At 39.1% G+C, this 23,429-nt stretch overlaps 1 protein-coding gene across 1 annotated transcript; it reads left to right on the forward strand.

Annotated features, from left to right (window-relative positions):
- Positions 1-406: 406 nt before the first annotated feature.
- LOC132213312 (cofilin-1-like) lies at positions 407-1,565 on the forward strand. Its single transcript, XM_059659672.1, has one exon. It carries the CDS (start codon positions 493-495, stop codon positions 991-993), a length of 501 nt encoding a protein of 166 aa, XP_059515655.1. The 5' UTR covers positions 407-492; the 3' UTR covers positions 994-1,565.
- The last annotated feature ends 21,864 nt before the right edge of the window (positions 1,566-23,429 follow it).

Genomic DNA, 23,429 nt, shown 5'->3' on the forward strand with positions numbered 1-23,429 from the left:
TTAGTCTTCCTCTCATCTTTGCCCCTATCACAATGTCTTCTCTTCCCAACCTAATTGCCCTTGACCAGCAGGGCTCAGTGCAGCCCACATCTTTCATCAGGCTCTCCTGGACCTCCTTAGCCCTCTAGGTCTCCTTTAACATGGAGAATATGGACCACCCCAAATCTAGCTCTCTTGTCACCTCCTCTGTAAAAGGGAAATAATAATGCATAGCCCTCAAGACTTAAGCAGGATAGCATGAAATGTGCATAGCACTGGGCCTGACACACAGCGGATGCTCATCAGTGTTGGTAATTCTGAATGTGAATTATGTTTTTCACTTTGGCTCCTATACTTTAACTTTTTGTTGTTGTTGTTACCCTTTCTGATGCAAACTTTAGGAAGAAAAGAATAAGGTCACAAGAGACAAGGTATCAGTCGGATCCCGGCAGCAGCTGCAGCGGTGCTCGTCTTTCCAGGCTCTTCTTGCTATCTCCTTTAGCTTCCGGAAACATGGCCTCTGGTGTGGCTGTCTCTGATGGAGTCATCAAAGTTTTCAATGACATGAAGGTACGTAAGTCCTCAACACCAGAGGAGGGGAAGAAGCGCAAGAAGGCGGTGCTCTTCTGCCTGAGTGAGGACAAGAAGAACATCATTCTGGAAGAGGGCAAGGAGATCCTGGTAGGTGATGTGGGCCAGACAGTAGACGACCCCTACGCCACTTTCGTCAAGATGCTGCCGGACAAAGACTGCTGTTATGCCCTGTATGACGCAACCTATGAGACCAAGGAGAGCAAGAAGGAGGACCTGGTGTTTATCTTCTGGGCTCCTGAGTCTGCGCCTCTTAAGAGCAAAATGATCTATGCCAGCTCCAAGGATGCCATCAAGAAGAAGCTTACGGGGATCAAGCATGAATTACAAGCAAACTGCTATGAGGAGGTCAAGGACCGCTGCACTCTGGCAGAGAAGCTGGGGGGCAGTGCTGTCATCTCCCTGGAGGGCAAGCCTTTGTGAACCCCCTCCAGCCCCCTGCCTGGAGCATCTGGCAGCCCCAGACCTGCCTGTGGGGGGGTTGCAGGCTGCCCCCCTTCTGCCAGACCGGAGGGGCTGGAGGGATCCCAGCAGGGGGAGGGCAATCCCTTCACCCAGTTGCCAAACAGCCCCCCACCCCCTGGACCTTCCTTCTCCCTCCACCCCTGACGGTTCTGGCCTTCCCAAACAGCTTTTGATCTTCTGATTCCTCTTGGGTTGAAGCAGACCAAGTCCTCCCTACCCCAGGCACCCCAGTTTTGGAGAGGGCCTGTATTTTTTTTAACGACACCCCTACTTGCAACCTGTTCCCCCCCTTTCCCATGCTGCCAACTTCTAACCGCAATAGTGACTCTGTGCTTGTCTGTTTAGTTCTGTGTATAAATGGAATGTTGTGAAGATAACCCCTCCCCATGCTGCCTGGTTCCCCTCCCCTTTTCCACCTGGTCTCGGCCACTCGTGGAAGCAGGACCAGTAAGGGACCCTTAATTAAAAAAAAAAAAAAAAGGAAGAAAAACAACAATAAAAAGCCTCACTTAAAAAAAAAAAAAAAAAAAGAGAGACAAGGTAACAGCAAGAAAGAACATGCTTTGGGGCAGTGCTTTCCAGATTTTGAATTTTATGGACCATTGTAAGAATTTTGGAAACTTACATCAAGTCGTTTAATATCTCCCTTTTGCCTGAAATCTCCCCACTAACACTTACAAAATAAACCTGTTATAAAGGCAAAAAGGTAAAAAGGACATAGTATCAGAAGTTTTTGTTCTGAAAATGAATATATCCAGCTTCAGGGAAAGCTCACCTCCCTCATACATCCTTTTATTCATTCATTGGCCAAATATTTATTAAGTGATATGCACTAGGAATTCTGTGTGATGAGATACAACAGTAACTATGACAGGGAAGGTCCCTGTACTCATGGAGTTTACTCTTTTCTTTCTTTCTCTTCTTTTTTCTCTTTCTTTCTTTCTTTCTTTCTTTCTTTCTTTCTTTCTTTCTTTCTTTCTTTCTTTCTTTCTCTCTCTCTCTCTTTCTTTCTTTTCTTTCTTTCTTTCTTTCTTTCTTTCTTTCTTTCTTTCTTTCTTTCTTTCTTTCTTTCTTTCTTTCTTTTTTTTTTTTTTTTGTACCAGAAAACTGATCTGGGAAAACTGATCTCCAACCAGTGCCAATCCAGTCTTGACCATACACTGGCTTTTGAGAGCCATGGCTTGAGGGTACTTATTCACTAAATAACACCCAATCCCTGCATCTAATCCCTGAAGGATGGAACAGGAAGGTGTCACACTGTACAGAGACGGAGCGTATAGAGGCAAAAAGCAAAAACAGCTCCTCTGAGTGAGCACCTTCTGTCTCTGGGGCAGTGAGCATGCCAGCTTGAGGCCTGGGCCTCAGGCCGGTTACTCTATGAGGACAACACCCATACAAGCAGAAATCCTTCTAGAAGTTATCATTTTTTACCACAAAGGACAACGACATTGTAAAAAAGTAATACAATGAAACCAGAAATATAGAGCACAAGCAATTTGAAACAGTTGTCCAACTGTGGAGATAAACCCTGAGAAAAAGAGTGGGGGTGCGGGGGGGGGGGGTGGCGGGGGGGTGGGTGTGGAATGAAAACCTGGCTCTATTTAGGAAGTTCCTCTGTTTGTTTCTCACCAGGATTCAAAAGCAAATAGCTAGAGGTTGTAAAATATGAGCATTCAAAAGTGTTACAGAAAACCTTTAACGCTGTTAAATGCTTGGAGCACCCAGTCAACAAAAATAAGACACTTGACCTTATTTTGAAATCCAGAATTTAACAAACTAAGGTCAGAATAACACTTGTGTTTCATCCCAGCACGCCTTAGAGAGAAATTGGAGGAGAAGCCCCAGCGACTGATAAGTCTCCTGTAATATGTTGAGTTGTTAGATTGGATAGAGAGGACATTACAGGTATACATAGTACTTCCTTCCTGAAAGTCACAATTAAAGGGATGTAGCACCTATCATAATCCATCAGCACTTGTCACAAAACTTTCATTATGTTCATAGATTGTGAGACTCACAGGACAATCTCCTGTGTCCTAGCCTAAGATTTGTAAAATGGAACAAAAATACATTCTATATTCCAGAGAACTCTTCAGAGCTTAGATATGTGTTTACTGAAAATACTATGTAAAAACCCTACTACCTTTCCAGGGCCTGCCTCACTTCTGAGAGCTCTCTGCCCCTACAGCATTACACTGCAAGGAAGAAGGAAGCAGGAGGTGTGTGAGTGATGCTTCCTGAACACAGGGGGAATAAGACGGAAAAGAAAATGATCAAGAAATCACAAGCAGAAGGTTCTTCCTTGTCACAGCGTTTTCAGATTAAAAATAAACAGATTTACTAAAATTAGCTACAATGTTAAACCTTAAAGCAGAAAGCTTTAACTAAGGCAAATGGTTTCAATGCAGAGATGCAACTTTCTCAACTTCATACTGTAAACCATAGCAAGCAAATTAATTATTCCCAGATGCTGGGATTGAAGAATGCTTGCTGAATTGTTTTGCTTCTCAAACTCTTCAGTATAAACACACTCACAGGAATGCATTCCCTTTTTTTGGCTCCCAACATGCAAGTAATTATACACTGTGCAGGATAATGTTGGATGAGCTCTCCTTTGAATACCAAGCAAGTTCTGGATTCTGTCAGCCTTTTGGAAACTCTATCCACAAACATTTTTCTCTGACAGTATTTAGTAACAACTTGTATACAGATTGTTTCAAATTTATTTTTAAAAAGTTCAACAGCAGTATAAGTCTCATTTCCAAATTATGCCAAACTCCTTAAGACTTGGAGGGGGCACAATTAACCTCAAATATAGTACAGCTGTTGTCTTACATTAAGAATAGCTTTCCTGCAATCCCTGTGAGAAGTCAGAAGTCATATAAATAGTGTTTATATTTTTATATTCTTTGCATTTTGCCAACACATAAACAAAGAGAGAGAGAAAAAAAACGGGTTGTGAATTGAGAATATGTTTAGGATTAAACATAGATTCTCTGATTATGTCCACAATAATGTAAGAGTCAGATTTTCTATTCCAATTCCATATTTTCACAGGGCAAAGAAAATGTGCCAGTGGATGGATGAATCATGGAGGGTTGTTTTTTGTGTTTGTGTGTGTGGTGGTGTTTTTTTTTTGAGGGGGTTGAGGGGAGCAGCTATCTTGGCCTTCAAAGTTCTTAGAGTAAATAAATTCCATGGACTTGTTCTGGGCCTTTTTTTAAATTGAATTTATTGGGGTGACATTGGTTAATAAAATTATATAGGTTTCAGGCACACAACTCTACAGTACATCATCTGTATGTTGTATTGTGTTCACCACTTCAGGTCAAGTCTTACTCCATTACCAATTACTCCCCCTTTACCCTTTCTACCTCTCCCCACTTCCCTTGTTCTGGGCCTTTATAAAATGAGGCAAAGTGGAGCGTATGCGTGTAAGTGTCTGTGTGTGTTGGAGGGGTAGGTAAGGAGGCACAAGGAAAAGCTCAGGAACTGTTAAAGAAAAAAAAAAAAATTCTGCAGAAGAACAGAGAAGTCTACAGTCCTGCCAACAGCAACACAAATGAAAAGGAAAGTTCAAGGAAAGTTGATATCTAAAAATAAACAAATAAAAAAAGGAAATTCAATGAGAAAACAATATTCAGGTCAGGTCAAAGCCCAGAGGAAAAAAAAACGCTCATTCAGAACTGGGCTGTCATCCCGCTTTTTCTGAAGTGAGCAGCTGCCGGTTATTGAAACCAGCCCACGCACTTGGGTCCCTGCCGCCATGGCAACACTCCTGCGTCTGTGCTGGAGTAGCTGGCACAAAGCGGTGGTCCCAGGGCCTAGGAGCGCTCTGGCTACGGATTAGGGAGGGGGTTTGTTTCTTAAGTGCACTGGGAGATTTTGATTCCTGAGTTTATGTTTGACTATTGTAAACTTGTCCAACCTATAATAAACCCTGACTTAAGGGGAAGATTTTCATGCAAATAGCAACATGGAAAGCAAGCATCCAGGTGTTCAATAGGCAAATAACTTGTTCCTAGTCTTTTAAATTCTCTCTTACTAAACTCTAGTATTCGTACCTGGTCCTTTGCATTGCAACTTTAGGATATTTTTTAAATAATGCTTAGCTTGCTTTTTATATTTGTAGTTTATATAACATGTAACCCTGAAAGGAAAAACTATTATAATCTTGTGACTTGAAAAGGTTAGCTAATAATTAATTGAAGACTTTGAAATTAAAAATTTAGTCTTTAGCTTATATATTATATATGCAGAGCCTCAATAATTGGCACACGCAAGTATTGAACTCACCATTTTGATTTCACGAGTACCACAAAATAACAAATTTATCTACTAGCTAAGTATAAAGAAAACTGCAACATAACAATCTTATGATATAGCCTAGTAAAAAATAGCAGAGTTTAGAACCATAGCACCTGGGTTCCAATCCTGCCATTTATTTGCTGTGTAAACTTGGGCAAATTACATATAATGTTCTGAGATATATCTATATGTATAAAAGCCTAAGAGACCAAACGGCCGAACGACTGGTCAACCGGTTGCTATGACGTGCACTGACCATCAGGGGGCAGACGCTCAACACAGGAGCGGGAGCACCGCTCAGCTGACCAATGGGCACCAGACGCGGGCTCACAGCTGGCGAGCGCTGCGGTGGCACAAGCTTCTCCCACCTCCATAGCAGCGCTACTGCAGTGGGGCGAAGATGAGCGGGAGCAGCGTGGCACCCAGCACGGGTGTAGACTTCTCCCCGGCTGCCTGCCGCTTGCACATTACTACACCCCTCAGGGGATGTCAGGCTGCTGGTTTCGGCCCGTACTCCACAGGCCTGACAGACATCCCCCGAGGGGTCCTGGATTGAGAGAGGGCGCATGCCAGGCTGAGGGACCCCACTGGTACACGAAGGCGTGCACCGGGCCTCTAGTTGTGAATAATGCTGCAGTGAACATGGAAGTGCAGGTATCTCTTTGATATCCTGTTTTCATTTCCTTTGGATATATACCCAGAAACTGAATTGCTGGATTATATGGTAGTTCTATTTTTCATTTTTTGAAGAACGTCCCATACTGTTTTCCATAATGGTTGTAGCAAGTTACACTCCCATCAATAATTCCTTTACCAACACTTGTCATCTTTTGACTTTTTTATAATAACCATCCTAACAGGTGAGAGGTGACATCTCATTGTGGTTTTGATTTGCATTTTCCTGATGAGAATTAATGTTGAGCATCTTTTCATATACTAGTACCTGTTGGCCATTTTTATGTCTTCTTTGGAAAGATGTCTATTAAAGTCCTTTGCCCATTTGAAATTTCTTCTGCTTATTTTTTGCTATTGAGTTGTATGAGTTCCTTACATATTTTGGATATGAATGACATACATCAGTACTACCGGGTTTGTTTAAAGGTTTCTGATTCACCCCCAGAACTCTTCCACTGGTATAAAGAGCCAACACATGGGCTCAGATGCACAACTTTCCTGGTGTCCATCCAAATTAGGGCATGTAATTTCTTATAAAACGTGGAGTTGCATTACCTTCTACAGTGGGGCCGGCCTGAAACTGGCTTTACTGTATAATCTTGTTTTTCTGTTTTCACTTCCTTAATTAAGTGGGAGAAGAATACCTATAGGTATCAACAGTTGCAAATTGCTTTTACAGATCTTGTTGGGATATTTGGATACTTTCCACATAAATATGCTATTCCACTCACCAGAGGATTTATGACAGTTTGTAATCCAGTCTACCTGAGGCTGAGAGGTTAACATTTTAGTCAGTGTTCTCAAGTCACATGTATTCAGGTCTAAGAACAGGGACAAGACGTCATTCTGGGACCTCAAAAAAAGAAGTCAACATCTATTTCAGTTTTCAAAATGACAAAGTCCTGTTTTTATACAATGAAGGGGTTTTTCTCCCATTATGATAATTCAAAGTACAATTACATATCTGGAGAGGTGGGTACACTAAAAAAATGCTGAAAGGACTAAGACTGAAATAAAAAAAAAAATCTTAAAAAAAATCAAGGTCACCCTGTAATTTAACACATATCCTGTTTTCTAAGAAAACAAATGTACTACCAGATCCAGGAGAACTTTCCATGGAAAATACTTTGGAGGCCAGAAGCAAAATTAGAGAAAGGCTGTATTCCATAGTTGAAAGAAACAGAAGCTGCACCTAGAAGAAATTCGGACTGAACTGAGGCTGTGACAGTTTGAGAAGACACAGAATTGGGTAAATTGGCTTTATTATCCCAGGAGTTTTAAATGGAAACCTTAAAAAAGCAGTCTCCTTTTTCTACATCCTACTCCACGAATTAGAGTTGTCTTATATAAGGAGGTTGACTGGAGCATTTAGCTATACTGAAAAGAGAAGGGAAACCCGGCTAGTGTGGCTCAGTGAACCAGGAGGTCACGGTTCCATTCCTGGTCAGGGCACATGCCCAGCTTGCGGGCTGAATCCCCAGTGGTAGGGGGTGTGCAGGAGGCAGCCGATCAATGATTCTTATCACTGCTGTTTCTATCTCTCTCTCTCTCCCTTTCCCTTCCTCTTTGAAGTCAATAAAAATATTTATTTTTTTTTTTAAAAAAAGAGAGAAGGGAAATGACGAGGTACAGGGAAAACTGGACTGGAATGAGTCAGGAGACCTGGGCTCCAGTTTCACTTTGGTCACTGGTCAATATATGACAGGCTACTTTCCCTCTCTGAGATACTGATATGCATGTTGGTGGTGGTGGCAGCAGTAGTAGCAGCAGCTGTAGTTTTAGCTGCAGGACCAGCAGTGGTAGTAGCAGCAAGAATAGTAACAGCAGCAATAGCAGTAGTAACAGCAGCAGCAGCAGCAGCATTAGTTCTAGTAGAAGCAGCATAGCAATAATAGTAGTCGCAGCAGCAGTTGTAACAGCTGTAGTAGCAAGAGCAGTAGTAGTAGGAGTTTGCATTTATTGAGGGTCTATGGTCAGGAACTTGACTAGGAACTATGCAAACATTATTTCTTTTAAACTCCATGGTGACTTTCCAGTGTAGGTTACATTTCCCCTGCATTTAACTATTGAGGAAACTGAGGACCAGAAGTTAAGCAAATTGCTCAAGGCTACTTTGGACCAGAAGTTAAGCAAATTGCTCAAGGCTAACCATGTCGCTGCGGTTAATGGAAAAATCTGGATTTTAAATCTGGTTGTACCTGATTCCAAAGTCTTGCCACATGGCTCTTGGGAAACAATTTGGCATGGAGCAGTGTTTCTCAAACCTTAATGTGCTTAGGAACCATGTGGAGATCTGGTGAAAATGGAGATTCTGATGCAGTCGGTCTGGTGTGATGCCTGAGATCCTGCTTTTCTAACAAATGATCAGGTGATGCTACTGCTTCTAGGAAGCACACTCTGACTAGAGCAGTGATGGCGAACCTTTTGAGCTCGGCCTGTCAGCATTTTGAAAAACCCTAACTTCACTCTGGTGCCGTGTCACATATAGAAATTTTCGATATTTGCAACCATAGTAAAACAAAGAATTATATTTTTGATATTTATTTTATATATTTAAATGCCATTTAACAAAGAAAAATCATCCAAAAAAATGAGTTCGCGTGTCACCTCAGATACGCATGTCCTAGGTTCGCCATCACTGGACTAGAGGATAGTGGAAAGAGTATGCTTTCCAGTCCGAATGTGTGGCCTCAGTTTGCTCATCTGAGGTGCAAAGGGGTTGGATAAAGTGAGTTTTAAGGTGCATTCCAGCTCTGAACTCTTACTATTCAGCGTGTACTGTGATATTAAGAAACCAGATCACACAGGAATGACTTTTAGCCACATTAATTTTTAAACTGGTCTTAGATGAGATTCTGACTGATTTATGTATCTTTCTGCAGCATCTCTGACAGGTAGGATCAGACACCCTCACTCCAATTACATTATTGTTAAGCTTTAGGCTGAGCTAAATCTTACTGAAAGAGTTCAAAGCACTTCTTTCCATAAGCATCTTTAAAGATTATAAATGTAAAAATAGTTCTTATGAGACGCTTAGATGGCAGGGTTTTTCTCTGTAATAACAGAAATGAGAAGTCTCCAAAACCACAATGGTAGCACAATCCATAAAAATATGTTAATGCCTCATCTTAAAGTCTTACAGAAATTGAGGTTTTTCTGAGTTAACAAAATAGACTTCATCACAGATGGTCTGAATGATAAAAGGAACCAGCACACTAGTGTAGCGAGACTAAAAACACTGCTCTTAGCTGAGCATGCTGAAAGCTTTTAAAGAAATCTCTCTACATATAGCTCTGCTGAGTGTTGAAGGAAAAACAGTTTTGATTGGCAAGGACACTTCAGTTGCTTTAGGCAAAGCTCAGGGCCATAGAATGTGCAGGTTTTATGAAGACGCCGTTTCTGATGAAAATGGATGCCCTTATGAAGATGCATTTTCTCATCACTGTGTGCCCTAACACAGGACAATGGCACCAAGAAAAGTGCATTTTGCTCTCTTCCAAGAGCCACAGTCCAGATTGCCAAGAGAGATGCCATGAGCTCCGTTTTCTGAACTTAAACAAGTGCAGCTGTAGGAGTAGGGCTTAGTCTATAGTCTATAGTCTATGAGTTGAAAGATATTTTCTGCTTTGCCGGTATGACTCAGTGGTTGAACGTTGACTCATGAACCAGGAGGTCACAGTTCAATTCCCAGTCAAGGGCACATGCCCAGGTTACCAGCTCAATCCCCAGTAAGGAGCATGCAGGAGGCAGACAATCAATGGTTCTCTCTCATCATTGGTGTTTCTATCTCTCTTTCTCCCTCTCCCTTCCTCCCTGAAATCAATGAAAATATATATTTTTCTAAAGTATTTCCCAATGGTGGGGACTGTAAAAACCAGAAGTGACACCCTTTATCAAGGGTTTTAAAATTCAGACATAAATACATGTCTACCTGGAATGGCCTAAATATATTCATGTCTAACGGTCAGGGGAGCGTAGCTGGTATGGCTCAGTGGTTGAACATCGACCTATGAACCAGGAGGTCAGAGTTCGATTCCCAGTCAGGGCACATACCCAGGCTATGGGCTTGATCCCCAGTAGCAGGTGTGCAGGAGGCAGCCAATCTGTGATTCTCTCTCATCATGAATGTTTCTCTCTCTCTCCCTCTCCCTTCCTCTCTGAAATCAATAAAAATATATTTTTAAATAAATAAATAAAGGCCAGGGGAGATTTAATGTCATGTGTTTTTTATGGCCCTCAAGGGTGGTCCACATTTACTTAGCCAACTCTCAATTACCGATGACGGTGATAGTTAAACTTTTTAAATATCTGTAAGTGAATAACACTATATAGCAATCTCTTGACAATTGAGCAGCCTAAATCAGTTGTCTCAGTCTGATGAATGAAACGATAGAGCCCTAGGAAAGTTGGGTTTCTCAACCTGCAAGACTAAGACTGGCCTGAGGTGACGTCACCAAGGTGGTGCCACTTTTAAGGCTTAGCGGGGATCCCACTGTTTCTCCAGATTATACTCTTCTTCCCTACGACACCTCATTTCCCTACAACACAATAACACGCTAGTGGTGGGCAAATTTCCAAGGTTCAAATTCTTTGCTACATGTTGGTTTAGACAGTAAGTAGAACCTAATTAATTCTAACCATTGACTGGTAAGTGAGCCAGGTTCAGTTCTAACTCTGTATGATATAAGGGTTAGTTAAGAAAATTGATAATGTTAAGTAATAGTTCTGTTTTTTTTCCCCTGATATAGAATAATGTTCTTGGCATAAACAACACAGCCCCATGTGTGGTTCCTGGCTTCATCTCTGTGCTGTTTATACCTCTGCTTTTCTCTCAAGAAAGCATATTGAAATGCAAACACATGGCCATGAGATTATTATGGTAATCTTAAATCGTCTCTGGTTTATTTTAAAAAGTACATCATTTTCAAACTTTGATACTTCTACTATAATACGTATTCAGTTACTTACAACACATCAGTGTGTTCTGTTGAGACCTACTAGTGTAAATATTGAAAGGAAAACGTTTAAGCTAATGATTAACTAAGCTGCTTATAAAAATTAACTAAGTTGTTTGTAGAATTAAGATGCCAATTTCACTTTTTCTTGTCAGTCCCAGTAGGAGGCACAGAAACCACAATTTGGTAATGCTGAGAGCTTGAACTGAAGTAACTGTTCATGCTGGAAAGCAAAAAATCTCTTCCATTATTTATAATTTGCCTTGTGTCCATCTTATAAATTCAGGCTACCCTTCCCAATCAGGTTAAATAAGTAAGATTTTACTGAGTAATAAAAGTTTCAAGAAAACCCAAGTCCCTTGACACTGATGTTCTTTTCATTCTAAGATTTGAAGGGGTTCAGAGCAGGCCTCCCCAAGATGCGCCACTTAGACAAGTGAATTATTTTGAGCTGAAGGTAGTTGAAAGGGCTCATGAGAAACTTTTACCTCTCTCTTTAAGAATTTAAATTAGGGGCCTTGCCCATAATAAGAGTTATCACAGGAAATAAGATTTTGTGACCCATCTATAGAGCAGGGCAAACTTCCATTTACTGAACATCTGCTCTTCTTGTCATCCTATGAATGACCTTCTTCCCCTCTGAGGCCCAAGGTGCCTTACCGCTTCCTTAGCCCAGAATGTCATATAGACCTCATTTTCCCTGTCTCTGAATCTCTCGTGGATGTGGGGTTCCCATACATACGTATGTAATTAAATTTGGTTATTTCCTCTTGTTCATCTGTCTCGTGCAGATTTAATCATTAGAGGAGCCAAAAGAACCTAGAAGAGGGAAGGAAAGTTCCCCTTCTCCCACCTCCAGATTGTTGGTTTTGATTCCTCAACTCCACAGTGCTTAATCTATGGCTGCAGATTGAATACTATGGAGGTCTGTTAATACCTCTGAGGCCGCTTGGGGATTGATCTAGTACTTGACCTGCAATTTTTGCCTCTAGAATGATAGACCTATCTGTGTAGAACATACAGAAGCAGGTGATACTTAATGAAAGGTGATAATGAAAAAAATTTTAATGCCAATGTCACACAGAATACCTGTGAGTTAGGCTTTAAGGTTTGGAGTAATATGCTGTGCTGTTTATACCTTACATTGATGGTTTGGGTATGGCAGGGTCTTTTTAAAAAATGCAGCCCTGAGCCTGCATCCTGCATGCATGGAATTGCTTAGGAACAGAGCAATGAATTAAAGATGGCATAGTTCCCTTTGCTTAACATTTCCTATTTTTTCAGGGGTTTGTTTTGCAACTTTAATATTATTAATCTACACAACCTTTTACTTTTCATTCAGAATTTATATCAGAATCAAGCTAATAAATTAAAGATGAGTTAATTCATTGTTGGGTGGTTTAACAGACCTAGTATGTTAATCCTGATGTGCTTGTTACTAGGATTTTAAAATTTTTATTATTATTATTTTTTCTGCCTTGTAGCTGTGGTTAGGCAGCAGCAATAAATCAGGACAAAGGAATGAAGGTATTGGGGCTTTAGGGAAAACATGTATTAGAAAAAAATTGGTTTGGCACTAAGGGCTGTATTGCATTAAGATGGATTTTAGAGATACAGTGGTAAGAGAATGTAGACAAATAAATTGTATAAATAATCTGAGAAATAGCAAGTCTGTACAGACCCTGAGTAACTCCGTAAGCTACCATCAACAGGACTTCTTAATTCCTGTTCAAACAAACCAAACAGGTACACTCTACTTAAACAAATAGCCAGGAGAAATGGGCACAGGCCTAATGCTGGGGAAAGTGGGAGGGACAGATAAAGCTCTTTAGAATAACCCAAAGGTTTGGGATAATAGAAGTCAGTGTGGGAGTCTGACATAGCATCTTCTGTGAATAGGGCTTTATTGCCACTCCAGGCACTGATATTGCAAACACATGCTAAGACAGCCAGAAACTGGGAGCCTCACAGTGCATCTCAGGCCTGAGAATGTGGTTCTCTACAGTAGGGAATTCACATTGGCAGCCTGAATGCAGAAGAGACAGGAAGGAGCATTCAGATAAGGCTGAGCACATGAATAAAAGACAGAGTTGTGGAAGGTGGAGTTGATGAGAATGAGATAGGACCATTCCAGGGCCTTAAGGAAGGGCAAGGATGCCAGGAAGTACAGAGAAAAAAATAAAATAGCAAGATCAAAAGGGACTTTTTCTTAGTAGCCTGAATGGTATCTACACTGAGAGATCCTTATATTCTAGAACAGATTTTATCCTCAACTAAAGCATAAAAGCTCTGTAGATGTGGAGAGGTAGCTTGCTTGAAGCCCTGAACTTGTTTCTGTAGCTCACTTACACAGGATCTGCTTTGTCTCTGGCTCTTTAATCTAAGTTGGTCCAGGTTGCATCATGGTGCAGAGAACAGACTTTGTCCCCATTCTTATCTTTGATGCTCACCTAGACCTCTTTTCTGCTTGTTCACTGGGCCAGCTATTCCCTGGGCCTGCATCCTATCGCCTGGGCCAGCTTCAGGCCCTGCTCCTCATTGGGCCCCTCTACTCTATCTTACTGCCCCTTCTTTTCTTGCACTTTTAAAATTCACTTTCCCTTATCTTCCCCAGAAAGATATATTTAACAGGATGTTACTGCTAAGCCGCTGGTGATTACTCCAAGATAATAGTAATAATAATAACCATGCTGCTATACCATACCACTTGTCATCTAAAAATGGGCATGTTTCTTTGGCTTCATGGGTTTGCAAGAGTTGAGAGTCCCAATACAGGTAGAGGTTACTATTTTTTCCATCCACTTTCTTCCCCTCTAATTCAAATAAGAATAACATTTGAATATATAGACTCTGATTTCAAAGAACTTGCAAACGAATATAAATGATTAAATATAAATGTTAAAGATTCAACAACAGGAAACAAGTAAATAATTGTTTAAAAATAGTAAAGGAAAAAGTCACAAGTCAGCACATGGTTACTTGGCAAATGAATGGGTACTAAATGGTACAAAAATTTAAAAGCAAGAAAGACTATTGGGGTTGGGAGAGCAGGAGCCTGCCAGGCTTGTCAGGGAGTTGAAGGTTTAAACTTGAGTTCTTGTGGAATCTCCAAAGTTCTAGTTGAGATAAGGGAAAGGAAAAGAGCTTAGGTAACAATGAGCAGCTGACAAGAAAGGACATGGACAGATACATCTCACCCTTTACATTGAACTTTGACTGCAACCTTGTATATATCTTTCTGTGAAGACATGCTTACTTCCTTGATCTTGAACCATAATCTCGATGCATCTAAAATTTGACAATGTGTGTCACGGGAAAGCATGTAAAATGTGAATTGAGAGGAAAATTTTGCCTGCGAGTCAGCATACACAGCCTAAGAAGTTTGTGCTCTTCAACCAGCCTGAAGCTAAAACCAGGCGATTTTCACTCTTTGGTTAAATGCTTGCTAAATTCATTTTAATACTGCACTGTCAGTATTTTATTTATTTGTCTGGATGGCACATTTCCTCTCCCAAATCTCTCTTGCATAAATGATTTACTATTTGTTCCTAAAGCCGAAGATTTTATGCCTTGTCTCTTTTTTCCTGATAAGAGGATATTGCAGCAGCTTTCCTTTTATGCTGTTGATAGTTTTTATTTTGTTAATTCAAAGTTCAGCAGAGTAACTAGTTTAGGAATGCACAGAACACCAAGAGGTTCAGCCCTCGAAATGACTAAGACAGTAAATCTTCACTGGCCCATTATCACATAGAACCCTGTTGAATTTGCTTTCCTAAAAAGTAAGTTAGCAGAGTATGGTTCTTAAAATAGGTTTTACATTTTCTTAACTCTCCAAACTAAGCATATTTAACTACAGGACACTTAAGGTCCTTAAGATTAAGTTATTAAAAAAACAGTTTTACAATGGAAACCCATAAATTTTGGGGGGGGAAAATAGAAGCAATTCTTTCTGGATGTATACTTGTTAGGTCTTCACATAGGAATGTAGAGTCACTTCAATTAAGACGAGGATTATGTGATTTATAATTTTTTTTTCAATTTCTTTTAAGGCAGCACTTGGGATGTTAATTTATAATTTAAAAAGTTATGTGCCATAGTTCTTTATGGTGGTGGTCAGTAGATAGACTAAGCTAAAAGATTTAAAATTAAAATTAATGTCAACAAACGAACTGTCCAAACTTTAATTTTACAAAATGCAAGTCAATAAAAAGTCTATTCCATACTAAAGGCTATAAGCAAAGTAGAGACCTGAGTCCTGGAAACTGTCCTGTCTCCCAACTTTCCTCCCCAGGGATTTTGGGACTAATTGATTCTAAACCCCCACATTACTCTCAGAATGCTTCACTAGATTCTTTTTTTAAAGTTAATATATTTTTATTGATTTCAGAGAGGAAGGGAGAGAGAGAGAGAGCTAGAAATATCAATGATGAGAGAGTCATTGATTGGCTGCCTCCTGCATGGCCCACACTGGGGATGAAGCCTGCAACCCCCACACTGGGGATCGAGGCCGGAATCTTGGCACGTACCCTGATGGGAATCGAACGGTGACCTCCTGGTTGATAGGTCAACTATCAGCTACAATGGAACAACCTTACTCAAAACTACAAAAGAGATGAAGAAAAGTATAAAACTTTATAGGAAGTATTTTAAAAGACCCTGAAAAAGAGAAAAATATGCTATGATTCTAGATGGGAAGACACAATGTTATAAAAATGAATTACCTCAAATTTAAAAGTTCCAATGAGATTTTTTAAATGGAAATTGGCAAATATTCTAAATTCATTTGGATGAGTAAAGTAGCAAAGATTATGAACCAAGTTATAAGAATAAAAATAATGCGAAGGAACTCAGTCCTTTAACAAAGCTTACTATAAAACGATAATAATTGAAATAGTGTAATATCGGCACAGAAGTAGATCAATGGATAAAATAGTGTCCAGAAACAAATCCATACAAACCTAAAATTTATTATATAAAAAAGATATAATTTCAAAGCATTGTGAAAATAATAAACTAATCAATAAAGAATTTTTGGGTCAACTAGATAACCATCATGGAGAAAAACATAGAGTTCTCTTCATACCACACATATAAAAAACTACATTCCAAAGGGATTAAATAGCTAAATGTAAAAAGACAAAACTATAAAAGTTTTAGAACTAAATACAGAAAATATTTTTATAATCTTGGGGTGGAAAAGTCTTTCTAGGTAAGACACAGAACTCAGAAGTCACAAAGAAAAAGATAAACCTATAACTGCATAAAATTACAAACCTTCTATAAAACACATTTATAACAGAGTAAGTATTACTATTCCTAGTATAAGACAACTATAAATAAATAAATAGCAAATACCCAAAGGGGAAAAAAGTAAAAAATTTGAATAAGTAGTCCACAAAAGAATGAAATGCTAATACTAACAAATATATGAAAAGATGTTCAACTTCACTAACCACAAGGAAAATGCAAAAATTAAAAGATCCCATTTTTATGCATCAAATTATCCAAAATTAAGCATACTGATGAAGTCCAGGATTGTCTAAGGCAGCGATGGCGAACCTATGACAGGTGACACGCGAACTCGTTTTTTTGGTTGATTTTTCTTTGTTAAATGGCATTTAAATATATAAAATAAATATCAAAAATATAAATCTTTGTTTTACTATGGTTGCAAATATCAAAAAATTTCTATATGTGACACGGCACCAGAGTTAAGTTAGGGTTTTTCAAAATGCTGCCATGCCGAGCTCAAAAGGTTCGCCATCACTGGTCTAAGGCAAGCATGTCAAACTCACGGCCCACAGGCTGCATGTGGCCCACAACGAATATTTTTGCAGCCCAGCCAATATAACGGTGTGAGCAGCTATTTACAAGTATGAAAGGAAATAAGTCTCCTGTCAGATCCAGAAATACTGACATTCACCTTGGGTCAGTTTTGAAAGTAATCACTGTGAACAAGCTTCCCCCTGAAGTAGGAAAGATAGCAGCAGAGAAGAGATGCCAAGTGTCAGGAAGAAAACATTAATTTTATCATTGCTCTTGTTCTTTTTTTATACTATGCTTTTCGAAATAAACCTACATTTCTATGAAAATTGAAGCTTTTGTTTTTTTGTGGCCCACATAAACTCAAAACTTATTTGGCCCGTCTTAGCCTTTGAGTTTGACATGCTTGGTCTGAGTATGGGAAAACTCATATACTTTTGGTGCAGAGTAAACGGTGACAGCATACTTGGAGTGACAAATACAATGAATAACAAACAGCTATCATCACGATGTGTGAATAACTATCTCAATTAAAAATATTTTAACTCACTATTTTAAATTACATTCTATAGTAATACTTGGACAAGGGTGCAAGGGTATATGTACAAAACATTTTTAAAATGACCCTATAAGGTAGGTTCTGCTCTTCTTATTGTATAAATGAGGAAGTTGAAGCCCAGGCTGCTAAAACAAACAAACAAAAACATACCAAAGCAAGACTTTCTTACATCATGGCTAGAAAGTGGTATTAACAGGTAGCTAAATATCTTTAAACTAAAAAATAAGCAAATAATAGTGAATAAATGTTAATCGGATCTCAAGGATGATAAATTGTTTGAGTTTGAAACAATAGAAAAAATTACAAAGGAATCATGGCTTTGTACTTTTTTTTTAAATTTTGTTTTATTGCTTAAAGTATTACAAAGAGTATTATATATGTCTCCTTTTTTCCCCCTTCTTGACATTCCCCCGGCTTCCACTATCCCCCAGTGTCTTATGTCCATTGGTTATGCTTATATGCATGCATACAAGTCCTTCAGTTGATCTCTTACCTCCCCTCTTGCCCCCCAACCCTCCCCAGCCTTCCCGCTGTAGTTTGATAGTCTGTTCCATGCTGCTCTGCCTCTGTATCTATTTTTGTTCATCAGTTTATAATGGTCTTTATTATCCATAAATGAGTGAGATCATGTGGTATTTTTCTTTCATTGACTAGCTTATTTCACTTAGCATAATGCTCTCCAGTTCCATCCATGCTGTTGCAAATGGTAAGAATTCCTTCTTTTTTACAGCAGCATAGTATTCCATTGTGTAGAAGTATGACAGTTTTCTAATCCATTCATCTGCTGATGGGCACTTAGGCAGTTTCCAGATCTTTGCTAAGATAAATTGTGCTGCTATGAACATAGGGATGCATATATCCTTTCTGATTGGTGTTTCTGGTTTCTTGGGATATATTCCTAGAAGTGGGATCACTGGGTCAGATTGGAGTTCCATTTTTAGTTTTTTGAGGAAACTCCATACTGTCTTCCATAGTGGCTGAACCAGTCCGCATTCCGACCAGCAGTGCATGATTGTTCCCTTTTCTCCGCATCCTCTCCAGCACTTGTTGTTTGTTGATTGGTTGATGATAGCCATTCTGACAGGTGTGAGATGGTACCTCATTGTTGTTTTGATTTGCATCTCTCGGATGATTAGTGACTTTGAGCATGTTTTCATATGTCTCTTGGCTTTCTGAATGTCCTCTTTTGAAAACTGTCTATTTAGGTCCTTTGCCCATTTTTTGATTGGATTGTTTATCTTCCTTTTGTTAAGTTGTATGAGTTCCCTATAAATGTTGGAGATTAAACCCTTATCAGTGATAACATTGGCAAATATGTTCTCCCATGCAGTGGGCTTTCTTGTTGTTTTGTTGATGGTTTCTTTTGCTGTGCAGAAGCTTTTTATTTTGATGTAGTCCCACTTGCTTATTTTCTCTTTAGTTTCCAATGCCCTAGGAGCAGTATCAGTGAAGAAATTTCTTCGGCATATGTCTGAGATTTTGTTACCTTTGGATTCCTCTAGTATTTTTATGGTTTCCCATCTTACATTTAAGTCCTTTATCCATTTTGAGTTTATTTTTGTGTATGGTGTAAGTTGGTGATGTAGTTTCATTTTTTTGCATGTTTCTGTCCAATTTTCCTAACACCATTTATTGAAGAGACTGTCTTGACTCCATTGTATGTTCTTGCCTCCTTTGTCAAATATTAATTGAGCATAGTGGTTCGGGTCGATTTCTGGGTTCACTAGTCTATTCCATTGATCTATATGTCTGTTCTTGTGCCAGTACCAGGCAGTTTTGAGAAGAGTAGCTTTGTAATACAGCTTGATATCTGGTATTGAGATCCCACCTACTTTTTTCTTCTTTCTCAAGATCGCTGCAGCTATTCGGGGTCTTTTTTTATTCCAGATGAATTTTTGGAGCGTTCGTTCTAGGTCTGTGAAATATGCCATTGGTATTTTAATGGGAAGTGCATTGAATTTATAGATTGCTTTGGGTAGTATGGACATTTTAATGATGTTGATTCTACCAATCCATGAACACAGTATGTTCTTCCATCTGTTTATGTCTTCCTCTATCTCTTTTTACAACGTCCTGTAGTTTTCTGAGTAGAGGTCTTTTGCCTCTTTAGTTAAGTTTATTCCTAGGTATCTTAATTTTTTTGGTGTGATGGTTAATGGGATTTCTTTTTTAGGCTCTCTTTCTGTAAGTTCACTATTGGTGTATAGAAATGCCATAGATTTCTTGGCGTTAATTTTGTATCCTGCTACATTGCCGAATTCATTTATCAAGTCTAATAGTTTTTTGATGGAGTCTTTAGGGTTTTTTATGTACAATATCATGTCATCTGCGAATAAGGACAGTTTTACTTCTTCTTTCCCAATTTGGATGCCTTTTATTTCTTCTTCTTGTCTAATTGCAATGGCTAGCACTTCCAGTACTATGTCGAACAGGAGTGGTGAGAGTGGGCATCCCTGTCTTGTTCCTGTTCTTAGGGGAAATGGTTTTAGTTTTTGCCCATTGAGTATGATGTTGGCTGTGGGTTTGTCATATATGGCTTTTATTATGTTGAGGTATGATCCTTCTATTCCCACCTTGCTGAGAGTTTTTATCAAAAATGGGTGTTGGATTTTGTCAAATGCTTTTTTCTCTCAATTTGTTTATGTGATGTATCACATTTAATAATTTGTGGATATTGTACCATCCTTGCATACCTGGGATAAATCCTACTTGGTCGTGGTATATGATCTTTCTGATGTACTGCTGGATCAGGTTTTGTACTTAATTTTAAAAGTCACTTATCAACTTAAAAATAGGAAAACTAGGTAGAAATTAGAGAAGTACATTAATTTTTTAGGCTACTGGATCTTGCATGGCCTGTTGTATCCTCTGCACCTTGCACAGTGCCAGGCACATTGTAAATGTTCAAAAGATACCATATATTATAATAATTAACTAAGTAGACTTTGATTAATTATCTAAGACAAAGAAGTGACCCTAGAGTCCAATTAGCCAGCTGCAACTAAGAATGATGAGTGCAAATTAATTTCTTTGGCCCAGATGCACAAGAACCACTGATAGGAGGTTGCCTAATCAGCTGTGGAATGGACAAGCGATGGCAACAATAAGTGGGCTGTGGAAGTACTATCAGACAAATCATGTCACACCGTAAGCATCAGCTGTTGGAGGGTGATAGCAGCCAACAGGCCACACTGGTCCCGGACAATCAGCAAATGTATGGCTAGGCTCAAGGAATCATGTTCAACTTGGGAGGCCAGGGGACCAGGGTGCTGAATGACAAGGCTTAGAAAAAGCAGTCTCAGCTGCTAAACAAAGGATGTGATTGTGTTTGGAGAGGAGAGCGAGAGGACCACATACTTCTTGTCAGTCTTTTTCTAGGATAATTATTCAATGAAGTGAAAAGCACTTAAGCTTGATGGTTGCTGCATCTTCTACCTGAGACAGTCAGAGGGATCTTAACATCAGTCTGTGATTGTTCTCAATGGATAGTAAGGGAAACAGTCATTCAAAATCATTTAGTAGTTGGGGAGTCTGCGCAGTAAAATGTTTCTGCATTATTTTCAGAGCACTTTGCGCTCATGGCTCACAGCATTCAATACATTTTTTGCTAAATCAGTGAATGAACTGAGCTAAAGAGTGATCATTTTGGTTTTGCCAAGATCTTGTTTTCCAGTTTAGTGTTGGGAACATAGGGAACTGGTCTAATGTTTGCTAATGGTATGAATCTATGTTTCCGTTTTTAAACCCTGTTTTCCCACAGTGATAAAAATAAACACACTGGGAGAAAATTAGGAGCACAAACTGTCCATCTTCACTGCATGCCTGGATCCAATGTCCCCATCTGTCACTTAGATTATAGTATAGTTCCTTCAAGATGAGAAAAAATTCTTTTGCTATTATTACTTGACCAGCAGGCAAGCTACTAGATGGAATGGGAATGGGTCAGAATAAGCTGGAAAACCATTCATTTCCTAGCTTTTCCTACACAAATTTCCTGAGTACACGGGAAAGGAGAACAGATTTTTTTAAACCTGTGAAATAGCTGGTAATGACAGCACATGTAAAATAGATATTTCTACATAGTGGGAGGATGAGAAAAACTGATATGTCAAATATTTTAAACTCCATAATCAAATTGTAATAATATCAAAAGTGATTTTAATCTGAGGCAGTAGAATTCAATTTCCCTGCATTATGGAGATTTCTCTGAGCAGACCCAGGTTAAATGATTGCTCTGAGGTTGATAACACACTGATTCCTAGTGCCAACAATGACTTCAGTCTGATGGCAACCTTTACAAATTGCTTCCTGTAAATTCTTTGTGAGAAAAACAAGCAACTCATTTCGCTTGAGAGTGACTTTTAGTGACTCCACCCAACAATCTAGATCTAATAAAACAAAATATGTTTTGGTATTACAAACATCTTTTCTGAAATGTATGTACCCCACGTAAATTTTTGAAAAAGAAAAGCAATTTTTTTTTCATTTTTTATTCAATGAAAGCCAGATGGATGGCTCCTTATGCCTAGTCAACAATTACTTAGTTTATCTGATGAGTTCGTGGGGAAGGATAGAAGGAGAAGGAAGGTCACTGAAGAGCTACATGTGTGTGTGTGTTCATGTAAGATATTCAGGTTAATATTTACAAAAGACTTTAATGCCACAAACAGAACAATGTTTGGTTATTCAATCATTTATTCACTCACTTATTCAGCACAGTATTTACTGAGCACCAGGGACTGTTATAAGCTCCGGGGATACCATAGTTGAAAAAAACATTCAATACTTTTGCTCTCATAAAACCTACATTCTAGTGAGGGAAAACAGATAATAAGCCAAAAATTACCCAAAGAAATGTTTCTAAAGAGGACTCTATATATTTAATGGGCAAGGTAGAAGAATTAACTGCTTACGGAAGAATAGATATTGGGAGGATTTATGTCTTCGTGACTGGTAGTCGATAACATCATATTAGTAAATATTTAAGCTTGGCATTACTCAGACACTGTATATAATTCATGACCTAGTTCCTGAGCTCAAAGAAGTATACAATTCTAACTTGCAAAATGTTCCTGGACATCACTCAGGCAAAGAGGAAAGGAAGAACCATCAGATCATTTGAATCAGAGCTACATTGCCTTCCCGGTTGCAATCAGTGGGAAGGTTAAGAATCCTTGGGCTTTTAGGATTAAAATAGGAATAGGAATTCTTTGACATTGTGTGTCTGTTCCTACTTGGTAAAAAAGAAAACCAATGTAGTCATTGGCAAGACAAAGTGTGTGTGTGTGTGTGTGTGTGTGTGTGTGTTAGAATGTCCAATCCACTTTGCTCATTCCAATTAACTCACTATTAAAGGAGATAGAAACAGAAAAACGGATTTTTTTTAAGCAGCCATAAAAAAGGACCTTGGGACTTAGGAGGGGAAAATCATTAAGACTTCTTTGAGGTAACATCTCTGAAATGTCTCTTATTTCTGTTCCCACTTACTCTTTCTTCAGTTTTTCTCTTTTCAATGTTCTTTGCCAGCTATAACCTTAAATCAAGGTTTTGGATTGTTTTCATAACCTCCAGACATATTGGCCTCAGAGCTCATCAAATCAAAATTACCTTATGCTCTGCTACCCTTCCGGAGCCCATCAGAACTACACCACCCACCTTCTTATTTTGGCAGAAGGAGTAACTTTCTTAAGCACAACCATCTTAATATTCCCACTTTCAGTTGCTTATTGTTCAAAACTGCCTTCCAACTCTCTTGTCTTCTTATTCTTGTAGGAACATTTATTCACCTAATAAATATACACTGGGCACCCACTGTGTAGCATTATGTGGGGCAACTGGGGCCTACAAAGATGTTGCAGATATGTGGCTGCTCCCTTTATGGTTGAGAAGGAGGCCAGGTTGACAGCTATAAAACAAGGTGGAAAGACACAAGCAAGATACAAGGTGGAGGGAAACAAACGAAGTACCGTGTTTGCTCAGAAAAAGCTTCTGGCTAAGAATTGTCAAAATTTGGAAACAGCCCAAATACTCATCAGTGGAAGAGTGGATAAAAAATTCTGTGTACATTTACACCATGTAATACTACATGGCTGTTAAAAAAGAAGGAACTCCTACCCTTTGAGACAGCATGGATG

Source organism: Myotis daubentonii, chromosome 12 (genome assembly GCF_963259705.1).
Source record: "Myotis daubentonii chromosome 12, mMyoDau2.1, whole genome shotgun sequence".
In the NCBI taxonomy this organism is placed as follows: Eukaryota; Metazoa; Chordata; class Mammalia; order Chiroptera; family Vespertilionidae; genus Myotis; species Myotis daubentonii.

Bases quoted from the DNA above. Each gene is read 5' to 3' on its own strand.
- LOC132213312 (XM_059659672.1), top strand. From the start codon at position 493: ATGGCCTCTGGTGTGGCTGTCTCTGATGGAGTCATCAAAGTTTTCAAT.